This window comes from Astatotilapia calliptera, chromosome 12, assembly GCF_964374335.1.
Source record: "Astatotilapia calliptera chromosome 12, fAstCal68.1, whole genome shotgun sequence".
Lineage (NCBI taxonomy): Eukaryota > Metazoa > Chordata > Actinopteri > Cichliformes > Cichlidae > Astatotilapia > Astatotilapia calliptera.
Window position 1 is genome coordinate 22,095,688 of NC_137433.1, and position 24,941 is coordinate 22,120,628.

The 24,941-nt window shown below is 39.6% G+C and overlaps 2 protein-coding genes and 1 long non-coding RNA gene across 5 annotated transcripts in view; 2 read left to right on the forward strand and 1 right to left on the reverse strand.

Moving 5' to 3' along the window:
- LOC145432380 (uncharacterized) overlaps nucleotides 1-5,657 on the forward strand; it is an 8,652-nt gene extending 2,995 nt beyond the window's left edge. For both annotated transcript variants that reach the window (XR_013912656.1, XR_013912657.1), the window contains one exon: nucleotides 5,411-5,657. This is a non-coding gene — a long non-coding RNA (uncharacterized LOC145432380). The remainder of the gene's footprint in view (nucleotides 1-5,410) is intronic.
- Nucleotides 5,658-7,355: 1,698 nt separating this feature from the next.
- Nucleotides 7,356-9,268, forward strand: LOC113034019 (hydroxycarboxylic acid receptor 2-like). Its single transcript, XM_026188293.2, has one exon. It carries the CDS (start codon nucleotides 7,621-7,623, stop codon nucleotides 8,584-8,586), a length of 966 nt encoding a protein of 321 aa, XP_026044078.1. The 5' UTR covers nucleotides 7,356-7,620; the 3' UTR covers nucleotides 8,587-9,268.
- A 1,546-nt stretch (nucleotides 9,269-10,814) lies between these two features.
- kntc1 (kinetochore associated 1) overlaps nucleotides 10,815-24,941 on the reverse strand; it is a 31,201-nt gene continuing 17,074 nt past the window's right edge. For both annotated transcript variants that reach the window (XM_026187688.2, XM_026187687.2), the window contains exons 41-62: nucleotides 24,763-24,872; nucleotides 24,403-24,619; nucleotides 24,185-24,274; nucleotides 23,923-24,088; nucleotides 23,246-23,304; nucleotides 22,916-23,132; nucleotides 22,760-22,833; nucleotides 22,431-22,641; nucleotides 22,237-22,349; nucleotides 22,063-22,118; nucleotides 21,560-21,638; nucleotides 21,351-21,475; nucleotides 21,128-21,263; nucleotides 20,923-21,018; nucleotides 20,681-20,737; nucleotides 20,315-20,369; nucleotides 19,152-19,215; nucleotides 15,830-15,959; nucleotides 15,658-15,747; nucleotides 15,031-15,185; nucleotides 12,351-12,453; nucleotides 10,815-12,221 (exon numbers count right to left, since the gene is read on the reverse strand). In XM_026187688.2, the coding sequence (XP_026043473.2) occupies nucleotides 12,186-12,221; nucleotides 12,351-12,453; nucleotides 15,031-15,185; nucleotides 15,658-15,747; nucleotides 15,830-15,959; nucleotides 19,152-19,215; nucleotides 20,315-20,369; nucleotides 20,681-20,737; nucleotides 20,923-21,018; nucleotides 21,128-21,263; nucleotides 21,351-21,475; nucleotides 21,560-21,638; nucleotides 22,063-22,118; nucleotides 22,237-22,349; nucleotides 22,431-22,641; nucleotides 22,760-22,833; nucleotides 22,916-23,132; nucleotides 23,246-23,304; nucleotides 23,923-24,088; nucleotides 24,185-24,274; nucleotides 24,403-24,619; nucleotides 24,763-24,872 (2,439 nt within the window). In that variant the 3' untranslated portion in view covers nucleotides 10,815-12,185. The remainder of the gene's footprint in view (nucleotides 12,222-12,350; nucleotides 12,454-15,030; nucleotides 15,186-15,657; nucleotides 15,748-15,829; nucleotides 15,960-19,151; nucleotides 19,216-20,314; nucleotides 20,370-20,680; nucleotides 20,738-20,922; nucleotides 21,019-21,127; nucleotides 21,264-21,350; nucleotides 21,476-21,559; nucleotides 21,639-22,062; nucleotides 22,119-22,236; nucleotides 22,350-22,430; nucleotides 22,642-22,759; nucleotides 22,834-22,915; nucleotides 23,133-23,245; nucleotides 23,305-23,922; nucleotides 24,089-24,184; nucleotides 24,275-24,402; nucleotides 24,620-24,762; nucleotides 24,873-24,941) is intronic.

Genomic DNA, 24,941 nt, shown 5'->3' on the forward strand with positions numbered 1-24,941 from the left:
CCATCAGCTAAGAACAGGAAACTGAGACTACAATTCACACGGGCTCACTAAAATAGGAAAAATGTTGCCTGGTCAGATGAGTCTAGATTGCTCCTGTAACATTAAGATGAGGAATTAGAAGTTTGAGTCCAACAGAGCACCTTTAGGATAAAAGAAATCTGCTGCAGCTGTGTGATGCTGTCATGTCAACATGCATCAAATTGAATCTGTGCCAGGTGAATTAAGACAGTTCTGAAAGCAAAAAGGGTCCAACCCAACATAACACACACAGTTCATTTAAAATAACAATAGTTTAGTCTTTTAGGATCTGATTAAACTCAGGTTATAATTCATTTCCACTTCATGACTACAGAATGTTCTGTATGCTTTAAATCTCTGCTCTTCACTTTGAGTCTCAGGTGTATTAAAATTCAGCAGATAAACAAACTAATGTGTTTCCTCTTCGATGTTCTTATTTCTCTTTATAATTAAGTAAATAAGTGGTCTGTCCCTAATAATTACTCCCTTATGGATTAATCGGTAAAAGCAACAGTCCCAGTTTCTAATGTTGCCCACTTCTGAGCTACAGGGTGTTGTGTCACATGCCTCTCCTGACTTAACTCCCTGTGGCTGGCAGACAGGTATGAGGAAAAACCTGATTTCTGTTTGTCTCAGTCATCATGATGTCTTCAATCTTTTATCATTTCACAGTTTCAGACAAAATGTTCAGCAACAGATCAGTTCAGATAATCAAGACACACAAAAAATCGGAATCAGTTAGACACGCAAAAGCCTTCTAATGTTGTATGTTTTGTTTACGCTGAATTGTGCTGAGCACTAACTCCCGGTTTAAGTCATCGGTGCTGTTTCTTGATCTGTTGGATGTTCACTTTCTCCTCAGTCGACCACCACCAAGATAATCTCTGTGACAACAGACTGACCCTTCAGTTTCAGTTTCTTATTTTTATTTTTAGGATCTGCTCAGATCTCAGTGCTGCTCAATGTTGTCAGACTGGAATTTCATGTTCACGCGGCTGGGTGGAGTAGCACACATGTCTTATTCCCAGCTATGCAGTAAAAGAAACACAGAGGCTGATGGGACAACAGGAGATGGGAGACAAAAGGCCCCGCAAGCCATACTGGCTCTTTCACATTTTTTCTCCCTGGTGTAAACTCTGCACACACTGACGATATCTGAACTGACGAGCTGCAAGTCACATCCATGGATAATTACCGCGTGACATCTGTATGAAAGAATTCTGAGTAATGCACTGACATTATGACCGATGAGCTATGTGTGAATAATTAGATGAACTCTGGTGAAGGTCTGTGGAGGAAAGATGGGATAACTGATGGTAACTGTGCATGCCTCTATAAAGCACATTATATACAACAGAAAAGATAGTAATCATTAATAAAATTCTTATTAGTAATTCCTCACACAACATTTCTTGTGCATCAAAGAAACACTTCAGATGACGTAGTCTCTAAAACATGTACAGTTGCAGTCAAAGGTATTAATACACTCGTCACGGTCAAGATTGTTGGGGTAATTTTTTTTTTTCAAGATTTCTTTAAACAGTATTTGAAAGGATTGTACAGCATCTTAAATGACTAAGAAAAGCAAGAATTGGGTGTAACTTTAAATTTATTTGTAATTTTCTTTAATCCACACAGGGTCCAAGGATACATAGAGGCTAAGACATATACATAAAACCCCTTTTTATCCGTAAGGTAAATGGCCTGTATTTTTATAGCGCTTTTACTACCGGTAGTCCCCCCTAGGGACCCCAAAGCGCTTTACACACCCAGTCATCCACCCATTCACACACACATTCACAAACTGGTGAAGGCAAGCTACAGTTGTAGCCACAGCTGCCCTGAGGCAGACTGACATACATAAAAAGATATAGTTAAATGTCCCTAAGCAAGCTGCACTTTGACCAGACACTTTTGGTAGCCAACAAGAAGCGTCTGGGATGATTCTGCTGCAAATCTGAATTCTCTTCTTTGCAAAATCGGTAAGGTTCAATTAAATGAGTGGGTTTCCTGGCACAGAACCGGCTTTTAAGCACAGTCTACAAATTTTCCATAGAGTTGAGGTCGGGGTTTGGAAAGGTCATTCCAGAAGTTTGCTGTTAACCTGCTTTATCTATTCCGAAACCAGTTTTGATGTGCATTGGGATCATTGTCCTGTCAGAACACCCAGTTGTGTCCAAGTTTTATACAATGTATATGCATGTTGTACAAAACCACACATATCCAGAGCATGATGCTGCCACCACCATACTTGACAGCTGATACAATGTTCTCAGACTTGAAAGCCTCACCTTTACTCCTCTAAACATTGTCTTGTCATGGAGGCCAAACAGCTTAGTCTTTGTCTCATCTGACCATTAAACTTTTCTCAAGAAGGAGTTTGGCTTGTCCATGTGGAGAATTTTTGGCCAATCTTGAAGGCGTTTGTTTGGAACAGGGGCTTCTTTTCTTTGTCAGCAACCTCTGATTTAAGATTCACTTCACTGTGGTCAGTGATACTGGTGTTCCAGCAATTTCCAGTTCATGGCAGGTTTGACCTTCGATGGTTCCTGTATTGTTTCTAAACATCCCAACCAAAGTCCTCTTATCTGAGGGTGACACTTTTTCCAGACCTCAGCTAAGTGGTGACACATCTGAAAGACTTGTACCTGTGTACAACTGTTTGAACTGATGATCGGCAGTTGTTTAAAAACGGCTCCAAGAGACCTTCTGAACTTATGTAAATCCACAATTCTTATTCTTAGATCTTCAGTGACTTCCTTTGACTTCCCAATTGCTCATTGGAGTATTGGTCACTCCAGTGAATGCTGTCAAACAAACACTTTTTATGCTGCAAAGAGTTGTGTTGACCAGTTGTGGTCAGTCATGATCACTAATGAGAAGATAATAGGCCTTGGTCTTGTCAAGTTGAACTACATTGCAGAACCTTTAGCATGACTGATTAAAACCTTTGACCGTGTGTAGATCGTAGAAATACCAAAAATAAATTCAAACTTGTGGAACCTTGTCTTGTTTTTTTTTTTTTAAGTAATCAAAGATCCTCTACAATTATTCATTAAAAGTCCAAAATTAACATGACATTCATGCCCATGATGAGTATGTTTCAACTTCTGACCTGTGTGCTGTATGCATTTTCAGATATTATCCACTAGATGGCAGCAGAGTTAAACATAGTGCCAGCGTTTGCGTCATAATTGTCCACTGCTGCTGATTATGGATGGGCTGAAACAAGGCGGCTTTTTGCCTGACTGTCAAATAACTCCTATGACGAAACCTGGTAATTCTCTACAACCAGATTCACATTAAAAAATGATGCAAGGTCAGACTGCTAATGACAAAAAATAAATAAAACACTGCAATACAGAAAAAAAGGACTGTGTTTCATTATACTCACTTTATCTTTTATTCAAAAAAAAATTACGTTTTGAATTTGTTCAGATTAATTTCTTTAATTAATTTGATTGTTACATTTTTACAACTAGCTCTTTGTTGTTGTTGTTGTTTTAAACTTTCATGTTCTGTTTGAATTTGAGCTACTTTTGTTCAGGTTTTACCTTAATGAGATATTAGTTTCACTATGTGATAATATCATAAGATCATATGTATTTTATTTTGCTGAGCTCTAATGTGTAATTAATTTTAATTTCATTAACGTATCTTAAAAAAAACTACAAAGGATCCAGCCAGTAAACTACAGTTACTTCTTACTTTTATTTCTCATTTCTTTTCAGTATTTTCTAAATGAAATGTATAAAACCTTTGAAATATTTTTCCTGTATTAAATTCACATAATTAATAATACTTAAAGTGTATAAATCTTGTCTCCCCAGGGTTAATTTATCACACAAGTCTGCTCACACCACCACCCACAACCCCTTTCCAACAGCGCTAGAAACAGATCACCCAGACTGTAAGACAGGACGTGACTAAGGAGTAAATGGGTACATTTCATCACCGCGGTGTTCACAACATAACCAAATATGAACAAAAGTACTTTGTTTCCACAGTAATGCTACAACAAATACACTTCTTACGGAACAGGCCCTGGAGTGCGTCACTGGTTTGTGTTAAGTTTTTATTTCTCTACTTTCTTCTGTTTAGTTTTGTACAGTTTATTTTCTTCTATCAATTCACTGCAACTTAGAAGTAATACTTACTTAGACGGCGTTTTCGCTCATGGAAAACGCAGGGTTCGAGTGTGCACAGCGAAAACAGACTTTCTAAAACGATGACGTGTGTCAGTCATGTGATGCAGTCACGTGACCAATTAAACTAAGCTAGCGGAGGGCAGTTGTTTTGTTTGCTCTCAATTTTGACAGCCCTATTAAATATTAATATCAGTCTGTACATGCTCCAGATAGCTTTTCTTCAAATTCTTTAATTCTTACTCACTTTTGCAACTTTGTATTTTTGTGTTAATCGCAGAAACACCTCCACCTCATTGTTAGTCCATTTAAAAAACTCGATGCTTTTCCTCAAAATTTTGCCGCGACGTTTCAAAGAGAGGCAGGTCGAATCTTCTTGCGTTTCACGCATGCGCAGGACTGGAAAGTAAGCGTTTGCGGCCGTTTGAACGTGGACGCTCAACTCTGTGAAAATGACTGAAAGTGCTTTTGTGGACGCGGAGCGTTTTCGGACGAAAGCGCCGTTTTCAAATCTATCCGGGCTAGTGTGGACGTGACCGTAAATGATATCTTTGGGGCCTTGGTCACTAGCAGCCCAACCAGAGACTCGCAATTTTTCCCCATTTCTTTGTATCTACAAAAAAAATCCCAAAGATATCATAGTTTGATGGGCATAAAATAGTATTTTTACGCCAACGGGGCGATTATTAAAGGACCACTACACATGAAAGCAGCTAAAATTAAATGCTTCACTCCAATGTAAAAATGTTAGCCTACTTAGCAATGCAGCTAAATTATGTAAAACGGTCAGACCATAAAGGTCCAAAATAACATGATTTGTTTAAGGATTCATACGTGACAGAGAGACGTGCTGACCTCTGCTATTTCAGCCAGTGGTGTTGTTATCAGTCACAACTGGAATTATGAACTCAATAAAGAACCGTCAGACTTTATTCCACCATGATATACCATCTGGGTTAAAATCTGATTGATCTAAAAAACATACTGCCAATGCAGTAAAAGCATATCTGGATAGAAAAACAGACTGGAACACTATCAGTCGTGCATTGGTCTCTCCAGTTCAATTCAATTCAACGCAATCTCCTACGACATTGGCGTCCACACATGTGGACAATACATTTTGGGTTGTCTAGACCAAAATACCAATTTTGCTCTACAAGGGCGTGACATCTACTTATGAGGACGTTGTAGTGCCACTGTTATTTTTGAAAAAAAATCAGGTAATTCTTTGTTTTTACATTTATCAGGTCCCAATTGTCATGGTCCGCAGTGGTTGGCTGAAATTTCCATTAGGCTCCTGAGCCTACCTGGGATCCGCCCCTGGGGAGGACCACCTCCTCCAGTTCCTGCGCACCTGGAGCCGATTGCAGGCAATCAAGCCAAAGTGATTTAAGCCTCACCCTGATGTTCATTCACTGCCAGTTTGTTTCATTGCGTTTGTCCTTGCCACAGTTCCAAGCCTAAGCCTAACTAATAAAATATTGTTAAACCGCCTGCTGTCTCTTGGCCATCTGCTGCGACTGGTTGGGATGAGGGGAGGAAGACAGGATAAAGACACACTGTGGAAGAGAGCAAGAGATTAATAATAACTAATGATTAAATGTAGAGAGGTGTGTAATCATGTAGCGAGTAAAAAAGAAACGCACACAAAGAAACAAATGGCTCATAATTCACTGACAAGAAAGCATCAGAAAATGAATGATCGGAAGACAAAGGCCATTTTTTCTCTGTGTGTACAGCTGGAAGTTGTTACAGCTCAGTTTCTCCCATATTTGTATTTCCACTTCTCGGAGCCCGGAGAACTATTCCTGAAGACTATTTCAAGAAATGACGAGAAAGCTTACCTAAGAGAGTTCTTTTTATTGAAGAATAAAAATGGTCAAACCAACAAACTCTATTTTTGACTTATGTGCTGTATTTCCGTCTATGTGTGGGCATGTCTCAGCCAGTCACTGACCCATTTTCCAGTTTTCGGAGCAAACTATAAAGGACATGAGACACGGCTCAAAACTTATATATGAAATAAAATGCTCCACTCTGTGACCTTTTGCACAGTTACCCTCCTCAGTGATGCAGCTTCATTATGCAAAATGTGTCCAGCAGTAAAGTTTTATCTGAAAGGTGCTAAATGACACAATTTGTTTAAGACAGATACACCTCCGCCTTTTGAAAAAAAAACACAAAAAACCCCCAACTCTGTCCAGGATGTGCAGAACATCATCTGACACGTTGTCCCCTCAGATGATATTTATATAGTTTCGCTTCATGAATCAATAAACGTGGGCTTCAGTACTTCACTACGCCACCGTGGCTCATTCCAGTACTGAACCTCTGTGAAAATAAAAAGATCTGAAACCTTTCGGACATTTCTCAGATTCTGTTTCGTTAAGGACTTAAATATTATTATACAATATGTACAAGACGTAAGTACTGAATTCATTTACAACAAAGCATCAGAGAATGGATGATAGCCAATTAAAAACAAGTATCTTTCTGCGTGTACAGGTGGACGCTGTTAGCGGTCAGTTTAATGCGTCGCAGCTGGATGCAGACAGTTTTTCTCATATTTGACTTTGCAGATCGCCTTTGTTTTTTTTTCTGGTCTAATCTTATTTGGCACGTACTACCTGGTGTTAGGTAGCTTCATGAAAAAGGTGATGCAGCAGATGCAGGTTAAACACTTCTCCACAATGCATGCAACAAAGTGAAGCCTTTGTGTAAAATTATTTTGGCACATGGTAAATAAAACCAATGCGGTACAATGTGGCTTTTTATAATTGCTGAACTTTCTCACGCTAGCTGCACAGCAGTGGGTGATTGTCCCAGAATAAGAACTTGCTTATTATTATATTATTAGGATAATAAAATAAATGCTAAACTTCCTGTACATAGAGAGTGCACAATAAAAACCAACACAGATCATTATCTAGTCTTTGTGATTCATGAGAAAAGCTTCTTAGTGGAGTGTGAAATAGTTATCTATGAAAGAGAGATTCTTCAGTTCTCCATGAAAGGCCCTGTGTGGACTGAGGTAAAGATGTGAGGAGTGCTTCATCACAGGCATGAGTTCCTGCTTATGTGCTCAGAGATTTGATTGAGTAGGACAGTTTTAACTGTGCAGCCATGCAGTGTGACAACATAAGGTTTATAAAACTCCAAGGATAAACAGCTGAAAATATTTCTGCATGCAGAGATGTGTAAAAGGGATTTTTTTGTTATCACCTTTATTTGTATTTCTTTATTTCTACAGAAATTTAACACCACCAAGACAGACAACTAATTGCTTGTTAACACCTAAAAAAAAAAGAAAAAAAAAGCAGAAGCCTCAGGCTTCCGGGTAAAGGGTGAACCACATAATCACACTTTTTTTGCATTTGCATTTCCCTTTAAAGAGTACGGGCAGCTCCAAAGGAGTCATTTCTTTTTGTGAAGACATCAAAGAGGCACGTAGCTCACGATGCGTTGCAGCTTCAATGGCACTCTGCTGATCAATGTCCTCCCTCCTCTGCTGATGACAGAGTTTGTCCTGGGAGTTCTTGGTAATGGTTTGGCTCTGTGGATCTTCTGCTTCCACCTGAGGCCCTGGAAAAGCAGCACAGTGTTGCTCTTTAACCTGGCAATGGCTGATTTTCTGCTCAATATTGTTTTACCTCTCCGTGCCAGCTACTATTTCGCCGGGATCAAATGGAAGTTTGGAAACGCCCTCTGTAACATCTGCCTCTTCATGCTGGCCCTGAATCGCAGCGGAAGCACCTTCTTCCTGATGGCCATCGCTGTGGACAGGTACATGCGTGTGGTGCATCCCCACCATCCCATCAACTCTCTGAGCGTCTCTAAAGCCATAATCGGAGCACTCGGGCTGTGGTTGATCACCACTTCAATGACTGCTCATGTCTTCTCTTTGTCACACATCAACACAACGTACTGTGAGAGCTTCATGATTGACACCAAGACCAAGGGTAATCTTTCCTGGCATAAGTTTGCATTTCTGTTTTCCTTCTACATGCCTCTGCTGGTCATCCTCTACTGCACATTCTGCATCGTTCGCAACCTGAAAGGGAGGCAGTTGGCCCAGCATGCCAAGATCAAGAAGGCCTTGTACTTCATCATAGTCGTGGTAGTGCTCTTCATCATTTGCTTCCTCCCAAGCAACTTCACACAGCTGGTGATCTGGATCAAGTCCTATAAATTAGCCGGTTCCTCTAACATGTGTTCTGAAATGGAAAACCTTACCATTGTATTTTACATCACCATTAGCCTGACCTACCTCAACAGCGTTTTGGATCCTGTGGTCTACTACTTCTCCAGCCCCGTCTTTAAGAGCATCTGCAGGAAGGCTCTTCATCTGCCTGAAACAGAAAATGCTGAGAGTACAGAGAAGAAAACCCGGGAAACGGGCTCCCAGTCGATCAGCCAGCTGTGATCACTAAACTGAGGAGGTATAACAAGCAGCTTCATAGCTAAAGGTTCAATTTAAAGTAAGTTTATCGATTCCATCATTAAGCTGTAAGTGCTAAAGCTATTTCATATTTACTATTAATTGCATTTTCAAAACATGGCAATTATGGAGTAAAAACCTCTAAAAGTCAAAAAACGATGCAGCTGTGTCTTCTATAGAGCCGTTTCTAGCTAAAGCAGTCTCACTCACACTTTGAAATAATAAGCTACACACTGGCACAGAAATCCTCCGAACTGAGTGATTAAACTTTTCATCAGTGAAAAGCTTTTTTCTTTTTTTTTCCCAGCACATCACTTGCTTAGAAGCTATCACACCAATGCTGACTGCACTTTTCTAAATGTATTTGTCTTCCAAAACATGTACACGTTAAGACGTGTGAATTAAACAAAGATTATGTGAAATAAGGACATTTATAACCTCATCTGAATAAGATTTCTTTCTTTTGTCATGTGAAAACTATAATAATGAGAAACATACTGCATATATACATAATGTATAAAAGCTTTTATACATGAGTTAAAAATATGGATATATATTAAGGCAACTTTGAATAAAAACAACAAAACTGTATGAATATGTATTCTTTGTCTTTTGCCAATGCTGTATGAACGTATGATAATAAATATAAGTTTATTGTCAACACTGAGATGTTGCCTGTTTTCTTGGAATCTTTCAGAAGTGGGCGATGAAGGGATCATAATGAAACTGCTGGCATTGCAGCAGTACAATATGAAGCACACTCCTCCTGGTTAAGATGGCTCAAAAATCTCTCCCTGTAAAACAACAGGCACTGGAGTTTATAGCTGCTTTTAGGTGGCTGGGGTAGAAGGAGGGTACACCCTGGACCGCTTGCCAGTCTGTCACAGGGCTAACAAAGAGAGTCAGCTGTTCACACTCACATTGACACCCCTTTGTAATTTAGAGTTGACCTAAACCCACTAAAGTAAGTTTATCAATCAAAAAACGATGTTTGGACTGTTGCACAAAGATGGTGTATACCGAGAGAAAATGCAAACACCACGCAAGTGGTGGGTTTGAACCCAGGACCTCCTTGTCGTCAGGTAACAGTGCTAAACATATCAGTGTGCAGCTGCAACAGCAATATCAGTATGATGTAATGATAACTTCTTTAGGAATAATCTTTCAGGACATGCAGATATGGCAGATGATATATAAAATCCAGACCTATCACACAAATACTTGATACGAAGGAGAAGACAGATGTGTGCTCCATCTACACCGTTTTTCTAAATCTCCATGCGCTCTCCCAGATACACACTCAGGTTCTGTATCATCTCTTGAATTAGGAAACAATGGATTTAATGAAAGCCTGATTGTTCCTTAAGAGATTTTAAGCAATGAGCACAACCCTTAGAGAAAAATCTTTCACATGTATATTATCAAATCTGTTTGGTGCATTAATTTGTTTTCCTGGTATTCGGCACTCTATTGGGTCTTGTTTTTCTTACATGAAACTATTTTAACCAACTCACAACTGCAGTTTCATAACTGCAGCTAAAGTTGGGGAAGTACAATATCTGATGGCCTAGTTCAGCAAAGATGATTCAGACACTTTGGTTTCTGTGAATCGAGTTTATAAATATAACTTTATGACACTTGATCTGTCCATTCTGAGAAACAAGCCATTTCTTCTCATTTAATTCACACGCAGCTAAAATTATGGTTCTTGTGCAGCTTAAACAAGTCCTTGAATCATTGAAAACACATAAATGATACAAATTGCATTTAAAAACATGCATTGGTTTATATATCTTTATATAATGTTTTCTGAGGGGCAACAGTTTGAGTGTATAAACACATATTTAATCTCATATTTCTCAGACCTTTTTGCATACATGAACACAATCTGTAGAACACTATGCAAAAGTCTTGATCCACCCCTCAATTTAAAAAAAATCTTTTGCAGAAAGATGCATCCACCGATTTATTGAAGCACAGTCTGGTCTTTCTTAGACAAGGGAGTCTGTCAAACTGTGTTAGTATATTGACCTTTCTTTGATTAAACTGAAAAAATAGGAACAAATTCTTAGTTTTTGCTTCTAGTAACAAAGTCCCAAAAGACACAATTTAAACATGGTTCTTTGGCAAGTTGTCTATAATGCTAGGGCAACACTGATTCATACCTTGAGTTAGGTTCCTTGAACAAGGACCGGACTAAATCTGGACACCAGTTTCACAAAATGGCCATTTTATTTTATTTTTTGTTTATTTTTTTTTTCACTTACATTTTAGATGAAAATGAAACCGTCATTTTAACACAAAGCCACGCAGAGAATACAAAGTCTTCCGTTTCCCATGAGGCAAGTGAGTTTGAAAAGGAAGTCTCGTGACATTAATTTAATGCACTCTTCTCTGGGAACAGATGAGCTTTATAAGTCCATTTAAGGGCACACCATGTGTGGCTAAACCACTAACAAGTAAACTTGCTGAGCGTTCTTGATGGGCAAACGTGATACATAATCTCTGCACACTTGAATGAGTGACAGCTGCAAAGGAGAAGAAAAAACTGGAGGACCAAAATGTATAAATCTTTTGAAAAATTCAGAATGGATAAAGTTCAGCTCGGATCGGTCTCACTGTGAGTGCACACTTCCTCTCAAATATCACACAGTCACGTCTAACAGCGAGTGACGGGAAGTAGTCCATCAGAAACAAGACCAGTGTTTAAAAAAAAAAGTTGATGAACCAAAGAAGTACGACTGAGATAAGGAAGCTGTTTCATATAAATGTGAAAGTAACAAGTATTTAAAAAGAAAACAGAAATAACTTTAGGAAAATGTGAGCACAGCAAGTAGGTCCCGCGTTCGAAACCACCATCTGGTCGGGACCTTTCTGGGTGGAGTTCATATTTTCTCTCTGAGTACTCCGGCTTCCTCCCACAGTCCAAAGACATGCAGTTAGTGGGGTTAGATTCTAAACTGCCCATCGGTGCAAATGGTTGTCTTAGCCCTGCGTCAGATTGGTGACCTGTTCAGGGTGAACCCTGCCTCTCGCCCTGTGGGAGCTGGATGACCGAGTTTGGTGTGGAAGAACTTGACTCCCATAAATCCCATAAACACCTCTAAATCTTTTACAAAGCCTTTTCAGAAGAGTTGAAGTTATAGCTGCAAAGGTTCGGCCAACATCGTATAAAATTCCATGAAGTAAGATTGGTTTGTTCCTTAATGTGTGTGACGGCAGATGAGCTGATACTTTTGGCAACACAGTGTACATCATTTATTAGGATTACTGCTCCTCTTTCTTTTAGAACCGATGTGCGACAGTACTTTAGCTTCAAAATATTGTACAAAGTGTGGCTGTGCAATGAAAATCAACAGTTAAACTCAATACACATCCTAGGAAACAAACTTGGAGTTACAGTGGAAAATAAAAGTTGACATGTGATCTGCTGCTTCTAAATAGCTCATCTCCACAGTTTTCATAAATGAATAGTTTATTCAAATATTACAGCTGAAAGATAAATGTGAAGTGCAAATACTGCATCTCAGCCTAAAGCAGACCAAGGAGGATTATATAAACACGGCTGAAGCAACAGTGCTGGTTCATCTCAATACTCCGTGTTGCATGTTAAGAAAGTCCTGAAAAACAAATGAAATCATTAATGCACACAGGTGAAGTGCTTTTAGCTAATAAAAAGAAACTTCTACTTCACATCAAACATGTGTAGCCTTTACGTTCCACTAAACTCGGATATCGGCTTCAGTTACCTTCAGGCAGCTGGATGACAACGAGCCATTTGTCAGGGTTTTCCCTCGCTGACGCTCTCTGTGTTTCATGTACTCACGAGCGAGTGAGTCAGCATCATCATGGCTGCAGGGAAGATTGAAGAGCACAGACAACTAAAGTCATGCAACTTTAACCGGTTTAAGACATCTGTTTCTAACACAGTTCTAAGTGCGAGCATTTAAACTAAACTGGAAGCAAAAATCTGAATTTCGAGCTACAACCTGAGACTGTAGGATAACATTAAGAGTAAGTAAGAGTAACAGTAAGAGCTAGCGTTTTTAAATAACAGCCAGTCTATGACAACCTCTTCCAGTTAAAAGGTTTGAGATATGAAGACAAAATTTAAAAAAAAATAAAAAAAATGAACAAACTGAGCCAAAATGCAGTGTGTGAAAACCTGCTTTCATTTCAATTGAGAGGCTAAGTAGCAGCCAGGTGCTGCTAATCAAAAGCATTTGAGTAAATGACCATCAGCAGATATCAGCACCTCTATGAAAGCAGATGTTTTGGCAGTTTGCAGGTCAGGAGTATTCAGGATTCACCATTAACTTAGTATATCAAAGTATTCTAGAGTCACAACAGCTGAAGCCAGAATAATGGGCCTCATTTACTAATATTTGGGTGGAAATGTTTTTATCATGTGCAACAAATTAGTTTGCATGCAAAATTACAGTCAGATTCAGAAACCTGCAAACTGGCCTATGTAATTCTCACCACTGTGGGTATGTTAGTAAATCAGAATAGTTCAAAACCAGCAGCCTTGTGGGAGCCCCATATAATTTGCCTATTATCTGCGCACTTCCCCGCCATGGCTTCTCAACATAAGTGAACACACTTAGCTCCAAGTGAAGAGAAAGTGGTGACGATGTTATAAGACAGAATCCTGCACCTCTGAGGCAAGAAACAAGAAGAAAGTCTGACCATATAAAATTAAATAACAGTGTCTGGATGCTGAAAGAGGAAGCCAGAAGAGACCAAAGAAGTTTCAAAAATAATAAATAAAATAAGCACGCAGGCCTGAAATAACAGAATATAATTTCTCCTGAGAGATTCCCTGTGCACCAAAGTTTGGAATCAAAGTTGACATAAAAACAAAATACCACAAGGAATAAAAAGATTAAAACAGGTGGAGGCTGAGGAACCACGTGATCCATCAGCCCCACACGAGAACCTCGCGAGCTTCGGGTAGTGACTGAAAGAATCGGATGCACAAATAAGCTTCCACCAAAGGGTGGCTGTGCTTCCCCTTGGCGATAGTATTTTGTTTTCTTCACGTGCCTTTTTTGTAGTCCTGAGCATTTTGTGGCTTAATGCGTTTTAGAAAGCTATGAATAAAAACCAAAATTCAATGATAATTGCTAATGATTGTTAGTAGTAGTAGTAGTAGTAGTAGTAGCAGCCTTACTCATTTTACAGATTTGTGTTCAAATTCATAAGGCAGCCAGGTGTTTGTTGTACGTATGTTTGGTCAGAGGAACTGACCTAAACTAAATTTGTTCCTAAAATACAAAAATATTGATAAATCACAGATTTGTGCATATGCACTGTGAATGAGTAAATGAGGCCCAATGATCCCAAGCACTGCAACAAATCTACGCTGAATGGTTGAAATAGAAAAACACCAAGATTTTGCACTGATCCGGTCAAAGAGCAGACCTCATCCTGATTTAAATGCTGTGGTCAGATCTTAAGACAGAACATCTGCAAACCTCAATAAACTGAATTAAAAAATGTGCAATTCACTTGTATTTTTATTTTTATTCCTATTTATTCTATTCATCCCCTTCGTATATTTTATTTATATATGTCTCTGTATTTATGTGTGTGTGTGTGTGTGTGTGTGTGTGTGTGTGTGTGTGTGTGTATATATATATAATATTCTGTAACTCTAACTTCTGTTGGTGCTGTGCTTTTGGAAACCGAATTTCCCAGAGAAACCCACCCGAGGGATTAATAAAGTTTTATCTTATCTTATCTTCTTATCTAAAACCAAACTCAATGTTCGGATAAAGGTACAAGCAAACAGAATCACGGGGTGTAGTTAGTTTTCACATGCAGCGTCTGTGTTTTCTTTTTTCTCAATAAATGATGAACTAGCGTAATTATGTTGTGTTGTTGTTCATCTAACATTGTATCTAAATAATTTTAGAACCTGGGAACGACCAGATAATTTAAAAATTGTGCACTGATGCGTAAACTCTTAGACTTGAAAGAAAGTGGTATGCTCGTTTTTCACACGACTGTGTGGTACTGTATCCCAATAACTTCCTGTTTTAAAAAGCTGATGTTTTTTTTCCTGTGCAAGTCTGAGGCCCATGGTGAAATTGCAGATTGGGGATCTGGCCATTACAGATCAATGCAGAGGAGGCGTCTCAGTGCGTGGTTATAGACTGGATTTTTATGTGTATAATAATGAAAGCTTTAGATCACAGCTCATAGATATCATAGGCACATGTAGATCATTGTTAGTCTCCTTCCATTTATATGAGGGTTGGAAGGACAGGTACCCGCTCTTTATATCCTTGTATGGATGATTACATAAGGTTTTAGACTTTTTAGATCACAGCACTATGCATCAGTTTATTGTTGATGTTTTTAAACCATCTCTATAGAAAAGTTTTTGTTGCTTTCCTATGAAAGGTTGAGCGGTGTGAATCTCACCAGTTCTGGCTGATCAGATAGTCCACCAAATCTTTCACTTGGTTAGGCTGCCCACTTGATACTATGAGCTGCTTCAGATGGCTGAAGTGTTTCGTCTTCAGCAGTTTCTGATGCTGTCCATTCTGGCTGATGAAAGTTAACACAGTCTCCCTGACCTGATGGATCATTAAGAAAATTAAGTCATGTAGTATAAGACATTAAATATATAACATAATATACTCTATAATTTTGTTTATATGAGAATCACAATGAAGAATGCAGATGAATTTCATTTCATCAGATGTTACAAAACAGCAAATCTGCTCACGTGAAGATTGGGTTTATTTCTGTGTTTGGTTAGCAACACTGTTTTTCCGACACACAAAAAAATATCTTTCATAATTTCACACCATCTTATCAGCTGATCAGACTTCCTGTTTAACAGTTTTAAGGAGTGTGCTGATACTCAGAAATATTAATGTCTAAAAAATAAAAAGAATTCTATTTTTTAAATATATTTAGAAACAAAGAAAGATTAAATGAAATGACAATGTAGCTGAAGTGGACATTTCTAAATGAAAGTAAAATGTGGTAACAAGTGTTAAAGGCAGTTAAATCTGTAAGCAGTGGAAAGACGTCACATCTAACCTGTGAAGGAATACCAGCGAGTTCCCCGGTGTTCATAAGCTCGTCCACCTGCTCGAGCACGACGAGCGGGTTGCAGACAGACAGGAAACCCTGCAAACAACAACAAAAAAAAAAGAGTCAGAGCCTAAACTACACGTTTACTTCTCACATGTATTTAAATGGATGCACTGACCTGGACCTGCTGCTCCTTCTTACTAGCACAGGGAATTAGAAGGAGCGTTCCCAGGGCGAAGGCTGGCAGATTGAACTGTGCAAAGCGATTGGCAATTCCGATCAAATCCAGATTCAACAGAAATGGGCACCTCGGGAGGGAAAAGCAATGGCGAGACATTAGGAGTTAAGGTGAAGATTAGATGAAGCATTACTCAGGTCTAATACTAATTCAGAAATGAATCAGACGGAAGTAGTGTGTTTATAAACTGTCCAAAATATTAAACGAACACTTAGAAAACACAATGGGGAAGGAATTATGCTGGACATCCATCCATCCATCTGTCTGAAATGGACTAGGTAATATGTTAGAATAGGCAGAATGCCACATTCAAAGAGACCCTGAAAATCAAAGTAAAAAAAATCAATAAAAAAAGATGCAGCAAGTTAGTCCAGTTTTCAAAGATTTCACTGCAGCAACTCAGAATGGCACTCAGTAGTTTGTATGGCCCCCACAAGCCTGAATGCATGCCTGAAAATATCATAATGCGCAGCATAACGTTCTCCACCGCTGCTCCTGACATTTTCACATGCGTCTCATGTCCACAGGGTGAAGCTGGTCTCATCTTTGAAAAGCACAGTGCACTAGTGGTGGACCTGCCAGTTCTGGTATTCTGTCCAGCTCTTCTAGATTAACTATCTCTCTCTTAGAATCTCCATGCTCTTGAGACTGTTGTTGGACTACCTGTGCACTCTCTCTGCAAGGACCAGGTATCACCTCATGTTTCCAGTAGTGACGCTGACACCAAATGAAAAACCAGTCAGAAAAAATAAGGGAAAAATGTCAGTGGACTCCACCTATAAAACCATTCCCTTTTGGAGGCTGTCTCATTGTCGGACCCTGTAGTGCACCTGTTGTTATTGTGTGTGGATGCCCTCAAAGGGCATCCACACTATTGAGTTCCTGTTTCTCTTTATTCTTTATTATTCTGGTTGCTTCCATACGTTTTTTGCCGCTTAACTACTCCCTCAGTTTTCATGCTATTTGCACTGTTCAAACTTTGAAAAATTCTGCTCTTTCTGCTAATTATTGCTATGACTTTTGGTGCTCATAACTTCTATACTTTTTGAGATATTGAATTTTTTATGCAATATTTTTTGCCCATTTCTGCCACATTATCAGTGGGGTCACTGATTTTCCTTGCCTGGTTGAGCTGTGTTTTAGCTCAGTGAGATGAGCATCCATTCTCGGACTGGGAGGTCCGGGTTCAAATCCCGCTTATGGCAACATTTCTTTCAGTTAACAGTTAAATTTTTTCACCCCTTTTCAGCAGAATTTTAAGGTTTTTTTTTTACCACTTTCAGCACAAATACCAGCTTTTTCAGCTGTTTTCAGCAAAAACCTCTTTTCAGCAGAAATTCTTCTGATTAACCTCTTTTCAGCAGAAATTCTTCTGATTGAACTCTTTTCAGCAGAAATTCTTCTGATTAACCTCTTTTCAGCAGAAATTCTTCTGATTGAACTCTTTTCAGCAGAAATTCTTCTGATTAACCTCTTTTCAGCAGAAATTCTTCTGATTAACCTCTTTTCAGCAGAAATTCTTCTGATTCACCTCTTTTCTGCAAAATTTTCAGCCTTTTCACCTCTTATCAGCACAATTCTCAGCCGCTTCTGCTCATTTCAGCACAATTGTCAGTCTCTCCACATCTTCTTTGTGAGAATCTCAATGAGATGAGTAGCTGCCTTGAGACCAGAAGGGCCAGGTTTGACTCCTGCTCAGGGCAATGTTTTTTTCAACTTTTTCAGCTCTTTTCAGCAGAAATCTTCAGCGTTAAGGCATCCAACACAGCATTTTTGCAGGAAATGCAAATGTTTCTAGTTTTCATTAAGATCAAAGCAGCTGAAACTGATTAACCACCCCGTCTGCTACTGAACTGACCCAGACGTTTAACTGACCTGATGCTATACTCTGATTAGCGTTCCTTTAATTATTGTTTGACCAGCGTATATTTTATGTGTCTTTTGGAAAAACACAATTATACAAGCATTCAAAGTACATACAGAACATATGCAGTGTATATAGGCCAGCAGTGGCAAACATAATTTCCTTATAGGGAAACATTAGCGTAGATAAAATAAGCAAAAGACCACACAAAGGGCAGAACAGGCAGTGACCTCATTAACTGCTGACTCAAAACAATCCACCTACATTCAATATCAACTTTCATTATTAATATCTTATCTAAACTGAGAAAAACATATATACAAGTACATGATATTGCAGTTTAGACCTACATCACTGCATTAAGAACAAAACACAGCCTTTTACACTCATTCACTGTGATGATGTCATGTGTCATGAAACTGTTGTTCTTCTGAATCAAATCATGGCTGCTGATGTGAAAACACAGCATACAGATGTGCCCCAATTCCTGGTTCTGACTGGTTTTAGTCAGTGATGGCATTGGAAATCTATTTATTGAACACAAATGAACTACACACGGGTTCAGTTTACTGCATTTTTAAGCCACTTGTCTCAGAACACCAAAAAAGCTAAAACAAACAAACAAACAAAACCCCAAGCATGTATAAGATCATTGGTGCCACAGCTGACTGAAGCTGACTGAGTTACTGGCACCCTGGATGCCTGCATGCATCTGCTGCAGCAGCCTTGCATTTCCTGATCGTTCTCAGAAGAAATCTGACTGCACTGAGGCACCGGGATGAGGTGCTCCAACCAGTACTTGTACCATTCTTGCAGCAGCACCACATCCTGTTTTAGCAAGACAATACCTGTCCACACAGGACAGGTCTTTGTGGATCAGGAGCATATCCTGACATATCCCTAGCTTACTTATTTCTAATATGCCACCTACTGAACATACAATTTTTTCAAGGCAGGCACAACCGGTGACTATTCATTGACTGTACTCAACCAGTATGGAAGAGCAATTCTTCAACACTTGTACCATCAATGCACAGATGCACAACAGCATGCATCGTGTCCACAGGAGGTCATACCTCATTTTAGATCTCTTGTTTGAGCTTCTATTATAGTTGATGTATAATGCCTATTTAAAAACACTTGCTGACCAGTATATTTTAAGTGTGAACACTTTATATAGTCTTATCGAGTATTTGCATCTTTATCTACGTGCAAGGCCTCTTTTGTTTTTGTAGCACAGCCAGAGTTTTCAAGTCCTGATTGAAAAAGTTGTATCAAGATTTATTTTTGCTTTTAAATTAATAAAGAGTGTACGCACAGTATGCTGCCCTATTCAAACACAAGAAGTCCATGAAAGAATCAGTTTGGTGGTTATAGCTGAATGTGAGTGAGGCATACTTGAGGAGGAGAACAAATGTCCTGTAGAGCATCGCCTGCTGATCTGGACTCAGAGGAACAGAAGCTGGTGCCAAAAAATAAGAACAAACAAACAAACAACTGCATTTAAAAGAAGAGCTGAACAGAGAAGAGCACACATGCATCATCAACTTTAAAAGGCTTCATAGGAAGCAGTTAGCTAGTGAAGTTACTATCAGGGAACTTATACTCAGTGACAGCATACCGTCATGTCCACATTAATGATCTGCACTGACCCTGCTTCAGGTAATCATCCCTACCATCCTCTATAAAACAGTAGTACTGTACAGATGAGCACATCTGTCAGATTCAACTCACATAAGTCTGTATTATTCTTGCAGCTGTTTCTCAGATTTGCCTAAACCTGTTATTTCTCAATGTAATTTGCACTACTCTCTTAGAGAGCTGACATGTTTCTCTTCTTTAAGTTAATCCCAGTTTTTTTTCCTTTCTTTAAAAAAAAAAAAAATCACTGTTGCATATATAATTTCTTTTGCCCTTATACTTATTTTAGTACACCCCATTATCAGCTTTGCCTCAGAAACAGCTCACTTGTATGAAGTGGCGTACACAGCATTATTTGTTGTTAGATCTGATCAAGCCTGTCTTGGTTTTGGGGAATTGCTTATGGGTGGTTTCGAAATTCTGATGCTGAAAGGCTTAAGAGAAAGACTTCTCGAAAAAGTTTAAAGCAGCAAAATAAACTTCAGCTCCTACTTTTCTTCTTCGGTTTTTTTTATTTTTATGAACCTGCATTAAAGCCCTTACTCACGAGTCTCATTATTCTGACTTTTCAAGGGGAAGCTGTGGCTCATAAGGTAGAGTTATTAACCCAGTCTTTTACTGACCACAGCTCATGATGGGCAGTCCTACCTCATACATGCCTTTCTGTTATTGGGTTGCATTGCTGTAACTATACACAAAGCCTAAAGTTGCACCACTCTTGCCAAAACATTTCAACATAAAGTAATTTTTCATCTTTTACTTGCCAATGAAAGAGGAACAAGACACATGTAACTTGTTTGTACAAGTCTTAAGCCTGCAGGGTGAACAAGTTTGGGGCTAAAGCTTCCAATATGAAGAAAGTGGATATCTGAACATCAACGAGCACCAAGACAAGCAAATTTCAGTCATTTGCGTCGTACCTGAGACAAAAGGTGCCAGTATCATGCTCCTCCAGGTCCGTGAGAAACTTGAAATCTGCGGAGCACAAATAAAATAATTACTCGCTGTCAAACTGGAAAGTTATTTCTGGCACCGGACATCCTGTGGTGCAGTGGTTAAACCGTGCTCTACCAAATGCAATGCCACTGCTTTCGTTCCAACAAACACATAAACACACACATAAACAACCAAAGCCGATGCTCTGCACAAATGTCTGAGCATCAACTCCAGTGCTGCATTACTGTAAAGACATTAGGCATTTATGGTTTATGACACTTTAGAGAAAATGGTTTTACAAGTGAAAAAAATGCCTTTTTTCAATTCTTTAAATAAAAGTGATGAATTACCTCCCACAAAGCCGGAACAGCCACTATTGCCTCCAATACCTTCTGGAGGTGGCTGATCTGAGGAAGAGAAATATTTACATTCAGGTGTTACTTCCGAAACACAACCCAGCTTCTATTTAGGAATAATGTATTTATGGATCTTCAGCTTGAAAATATTTCCAAGTACTGGAGAAAAAAACCCCTCTCATTTTACGCTACTTGTTTTTTGGGTCTTTGAATAAAAGCGTGATGCACGTTCTCACCAGGTTGAAGCCGAGCAGCTTCTGAAGCAGGTTGTTCCACAGCTGAGGGTCGTAAATCTGGTACTCCAGGCACAGGTCTGCCACCAACCGCACAGCCTGAAAGGATAAAAGGTGCTTCCGGTTTTGTGTCTGACATTTCTAACCCAATGAAGTAAAAGTGAGGAAACAAGCTGGGATAATTTGAATGTTGTCTGTGAGAAAGTACCTGAGGCTCATGACTGTGGTTCTTCCAAAGCCCTTTAACTAAACCCTCTTTGGGACTACTGAGGAAGGACTGAACTGTGTACGGGATGTTTAATGCTTCCAGTTGTGAGACAAAGATGTAACACTTCAGGTAATATCTGCATATGAATAGAAACCAGAGAAACATTAGTTACTATAGACCTACAGGCCATACAGGTACCGTTTAACTTTTAATGGATTCTTACGGGATTTTGGTGATGGGGGTTTGCAGCTGAGCCTCCAGAATGGGTGCATCAGCGAGGCGGACGAGACAGAGTAGCGCTCGAGTCCGATGGCAGAAGGTCAGACGAGGCCCAGATGTGCTAAGCGGCTAGAGAAGGGAAATCAAACACAGATTTAGTTGGATTTTCCCCCCATTATTGCTTTTGTTTTGTTTTTTTCCCTTTAAACGCACCCAAGTTTCTGCAGTTAAGATAGGGCTCAGATGACGGACGGCATCTTGCATCGAGCAGGACTCCAGCATGTACACCACCCTGTAAGCATTAAAAACACAGTGAGTAGAATGACTACGCCAGTGGGTTCTCAACACAGAGCCAGAGAGAATTTAGAGCAACCAAGAAATCTTTATTTCATTCATACTGCAGATGCATGCAACATCTGTGGGCGCTGCTAAAGGCTTTTGTAAGAAAGAAAGAAAGAAAGAAAGAAAGCACTCTGTAAACAGTAACTGATATCTTAGGGTTGCACTTGCATGTCTGCGGCTGCTCTGTCGTACATGTGAGCTTTGAGGTCTCGATCTGTGGTTGCCTATGAGGGCAGAGTTGACAGCTGAGCAGAAGACACACTGCAGTGTCACTGCTAACATCCTTTGTAACTCAAAGGTAAACTATCCCGTTTTAACGAATTATAATTAAGAAAAAAGAAAAGTAGTAAGAATGGAAAAAGTGACTGCGCTACCTCATCAAGTCTGGGTCCTCCTCAATGTTGCTGACACAGTCACTATACCCAATATCCTAATTAAATAAGAAGAAAGAAAAAAAGTTTAGTTGCACTAAACACACAGCAGCAAATCTGATAACACACAAAACAATAAAAAGGCAGAGAGATAAGATAAAGCTACGACTGACAAACCTTGACCACAGCCGGGCCCGTCTTGCAGATCCATTTTTCTAACAACATGGTACGGATTTTTAGAAGATCCACATTATTGACTGTGGCTATTTCTTTAACTGCACCATGTATATCTGAGAAATAGAGAGACCTGGTTATATATTTAGGGAAAAAGCGAGCATTCATTTACCTACTGCGTTGATAAGTGTGCTCACCTGGATACGTCTGACCTCCTGACTCTTTGTAACGCTGTTCCACACTGCTGTGCTCGTACAGGGCCATTATGAGCCTGCCTGGCAGCCCAGACAGCTTCATCAGCTCTGGGCTGTTCAGCTGACTGGATATTAAAGTATTCTCAGTGGCTGAGCGCTGAAACTGTAGCTTCAGCTTGGACAGAAAGGTGTCTCCTCTGGCCCGTGCTACCTCCTGTGTGAGGTCAGAGGAGGAGAAGGAGAGGAAAAAAAAAAATCATCAACTAATGTGTAAAAAACTTTTTAGATGGGCATTTGAGACATTTCAGAATGTGAACAATTCAAAGACTGACATCAAGGTGTGGATCCTTTAACCAAGTGTCTCCAAGTGCCAAACAGAACCTGAGTGACTGTGTCTTCTCATAGCCTGTAGAGAAGAGGAAACAGCTAAGTGCATCTATACAAACACCCCTCACAGTCCAGCGTAGAGTCAAACGTGCAGCTCAAACCTGGCGGAAGCTCCTGGGTTATCTTGTGGGCCGTGGCAGCAGCCCACTCCGGGCTTTGGATACATTTGATGTACTTCATCATAGTCTTCGCCACCTTGAAAGTCTCCTTGTTTTGACAATGCCCCTGACCCATTTTCCTTTGCTCTAAGATTAACGGCTTCATTTTCTTCTCAAAGACATGGTTTGCTGCTGACATGTAGAGCTTGTCAAGGCTCACCTGTGGAGCAACAGGATGGTTTTAACAGCCTAAATTACCTCATTTTATGAATAAAAGAATATTTTCTGTGATTAAACAGACTAAGGCCGTGGTTTAGATTAGCGTGGCTTTACCTTCATGAGTTTGCTAATCAGCAGAAGTGTGGGGAAGGTCTCCTCGGTGAGCTCAGGACCTAAACAAAGAAGAATATTTTAACTTCATCAGTTTTAAACCATCTCGTCAACTCTACCAGTATACTTCTGTCTGTAACTCAAAAGGCTTTTAATGAAAAATGATAAAAACTTTGTTGGAGTGTAGAGTGGGGTCATGTTAACAATCCATTAAAAATTGGCTTAAGTCAACCAAAGCCTTTGAACTATAATTCTTAAATTTTTGGTGTGTTTCACTTTTGACCTCTGGCCTGTTCTTCCAGGTCAAATAAGGTCAAACCTTAATAAAATGTCTTTAAAACTATGATTAAAGAGAATGAGCTACCTAGTTAGTTAGAAATATACTGTATTGTAATATTATATAATAAGCTTAAGTTATTGATGTCCACTTACAATACAATACCCTTAAAAGTAAATACTGACCACAAATGGAGCTTTTTGCTTCTGGTCTATGATAATTATTATTTTAAAAGTAATAGATGCCAGTGTGCAAACATGTTCACAGTTCAGGAGAAGTGCTGAAATTACTTCCTTTTAGACAACACCTACATTATAACAACTTTCTACCACTGCAAATGTGATGAAGATAAGTTTATGAGCATTAATACTGAGGTGTGAAAAGGTAACAGTGGTTAACTTACAGATAATCTTCCAGTAATGCTTGGTCTGCATAAGCAGGTGGAAGGGAAGTCTGCTGCTGGAAAGGGGGTTTGGCAGCAGACCGGTTTCGAGAAGATGCGTGTTCTCCACGTCTGTGGGAGGAGAGACTCGCGTGTAGGACTTCAGATGCTGCAGGAGACCCATCGCCTGTGGGTTTAAAGTCAAATGTTTCAAGTCCCAACATTTCATTTTGAACACAGTGAACTACATAGGCTTGAATATGCCAGTGTGTTTGGTTTTTACCTGACCCACAGAGAGGCTGGTCACGTTCTCATCTGCAGCCTGTATGATCTTCAGCACCACTTCTATTCTCTCGTAGTTGTATGGGCTGAGCTGTATGAGAGGAAACGTTTTACAGATCAGCTCAACAGATTCTTGTAGGTTGGAATTTTATTTTTTTAATGTTTAAAAGTCTTAAAAACAGATAATTTTAGCGTATACTACATTTTAAATACAAAGACCTTGAATATGGCAGCACAGAGGTTGTCTGTGAGCTTGCTGGTGTTGTGTAACATTGGGATGATCTGCAGGACTCGATCCAGCGTGTCAGTGTGAGACAGAGGTTGCGCCTCCTCCTGACCGACAGCTGGATCACCTGCACCTTCCTCATCCTCCTGGAGCAGCAGTAAGGTGGTAATGTACTGGTTGATTACACTATCATGGTCCAGATTGTAGGTGCTGCAGAAAGGAAAAAAACAACTTTTAGCATAGCTGAGCGTGACACATACATGCACTCCAAGACAGGGTGGACATTTAAACACAGTCCAGACACATTTGTCCAACATGTTAGATGGTCAAAAGCGACAACAGGAGGAGCTGACCTGCAGTACTGGAGGATAATGTCTGGGGTGATTCTCTTGTTTTTCACTAAAACAGGGATCAGAGTGCTCTTCATCTCAGACCGCTGACGGAACACTGGCTGGATTGATATCTGGGAGAGAGACGCACAATAACAGATATGAAGTGACACAAAACAGGGAGAGAGAATGAAATACACAAA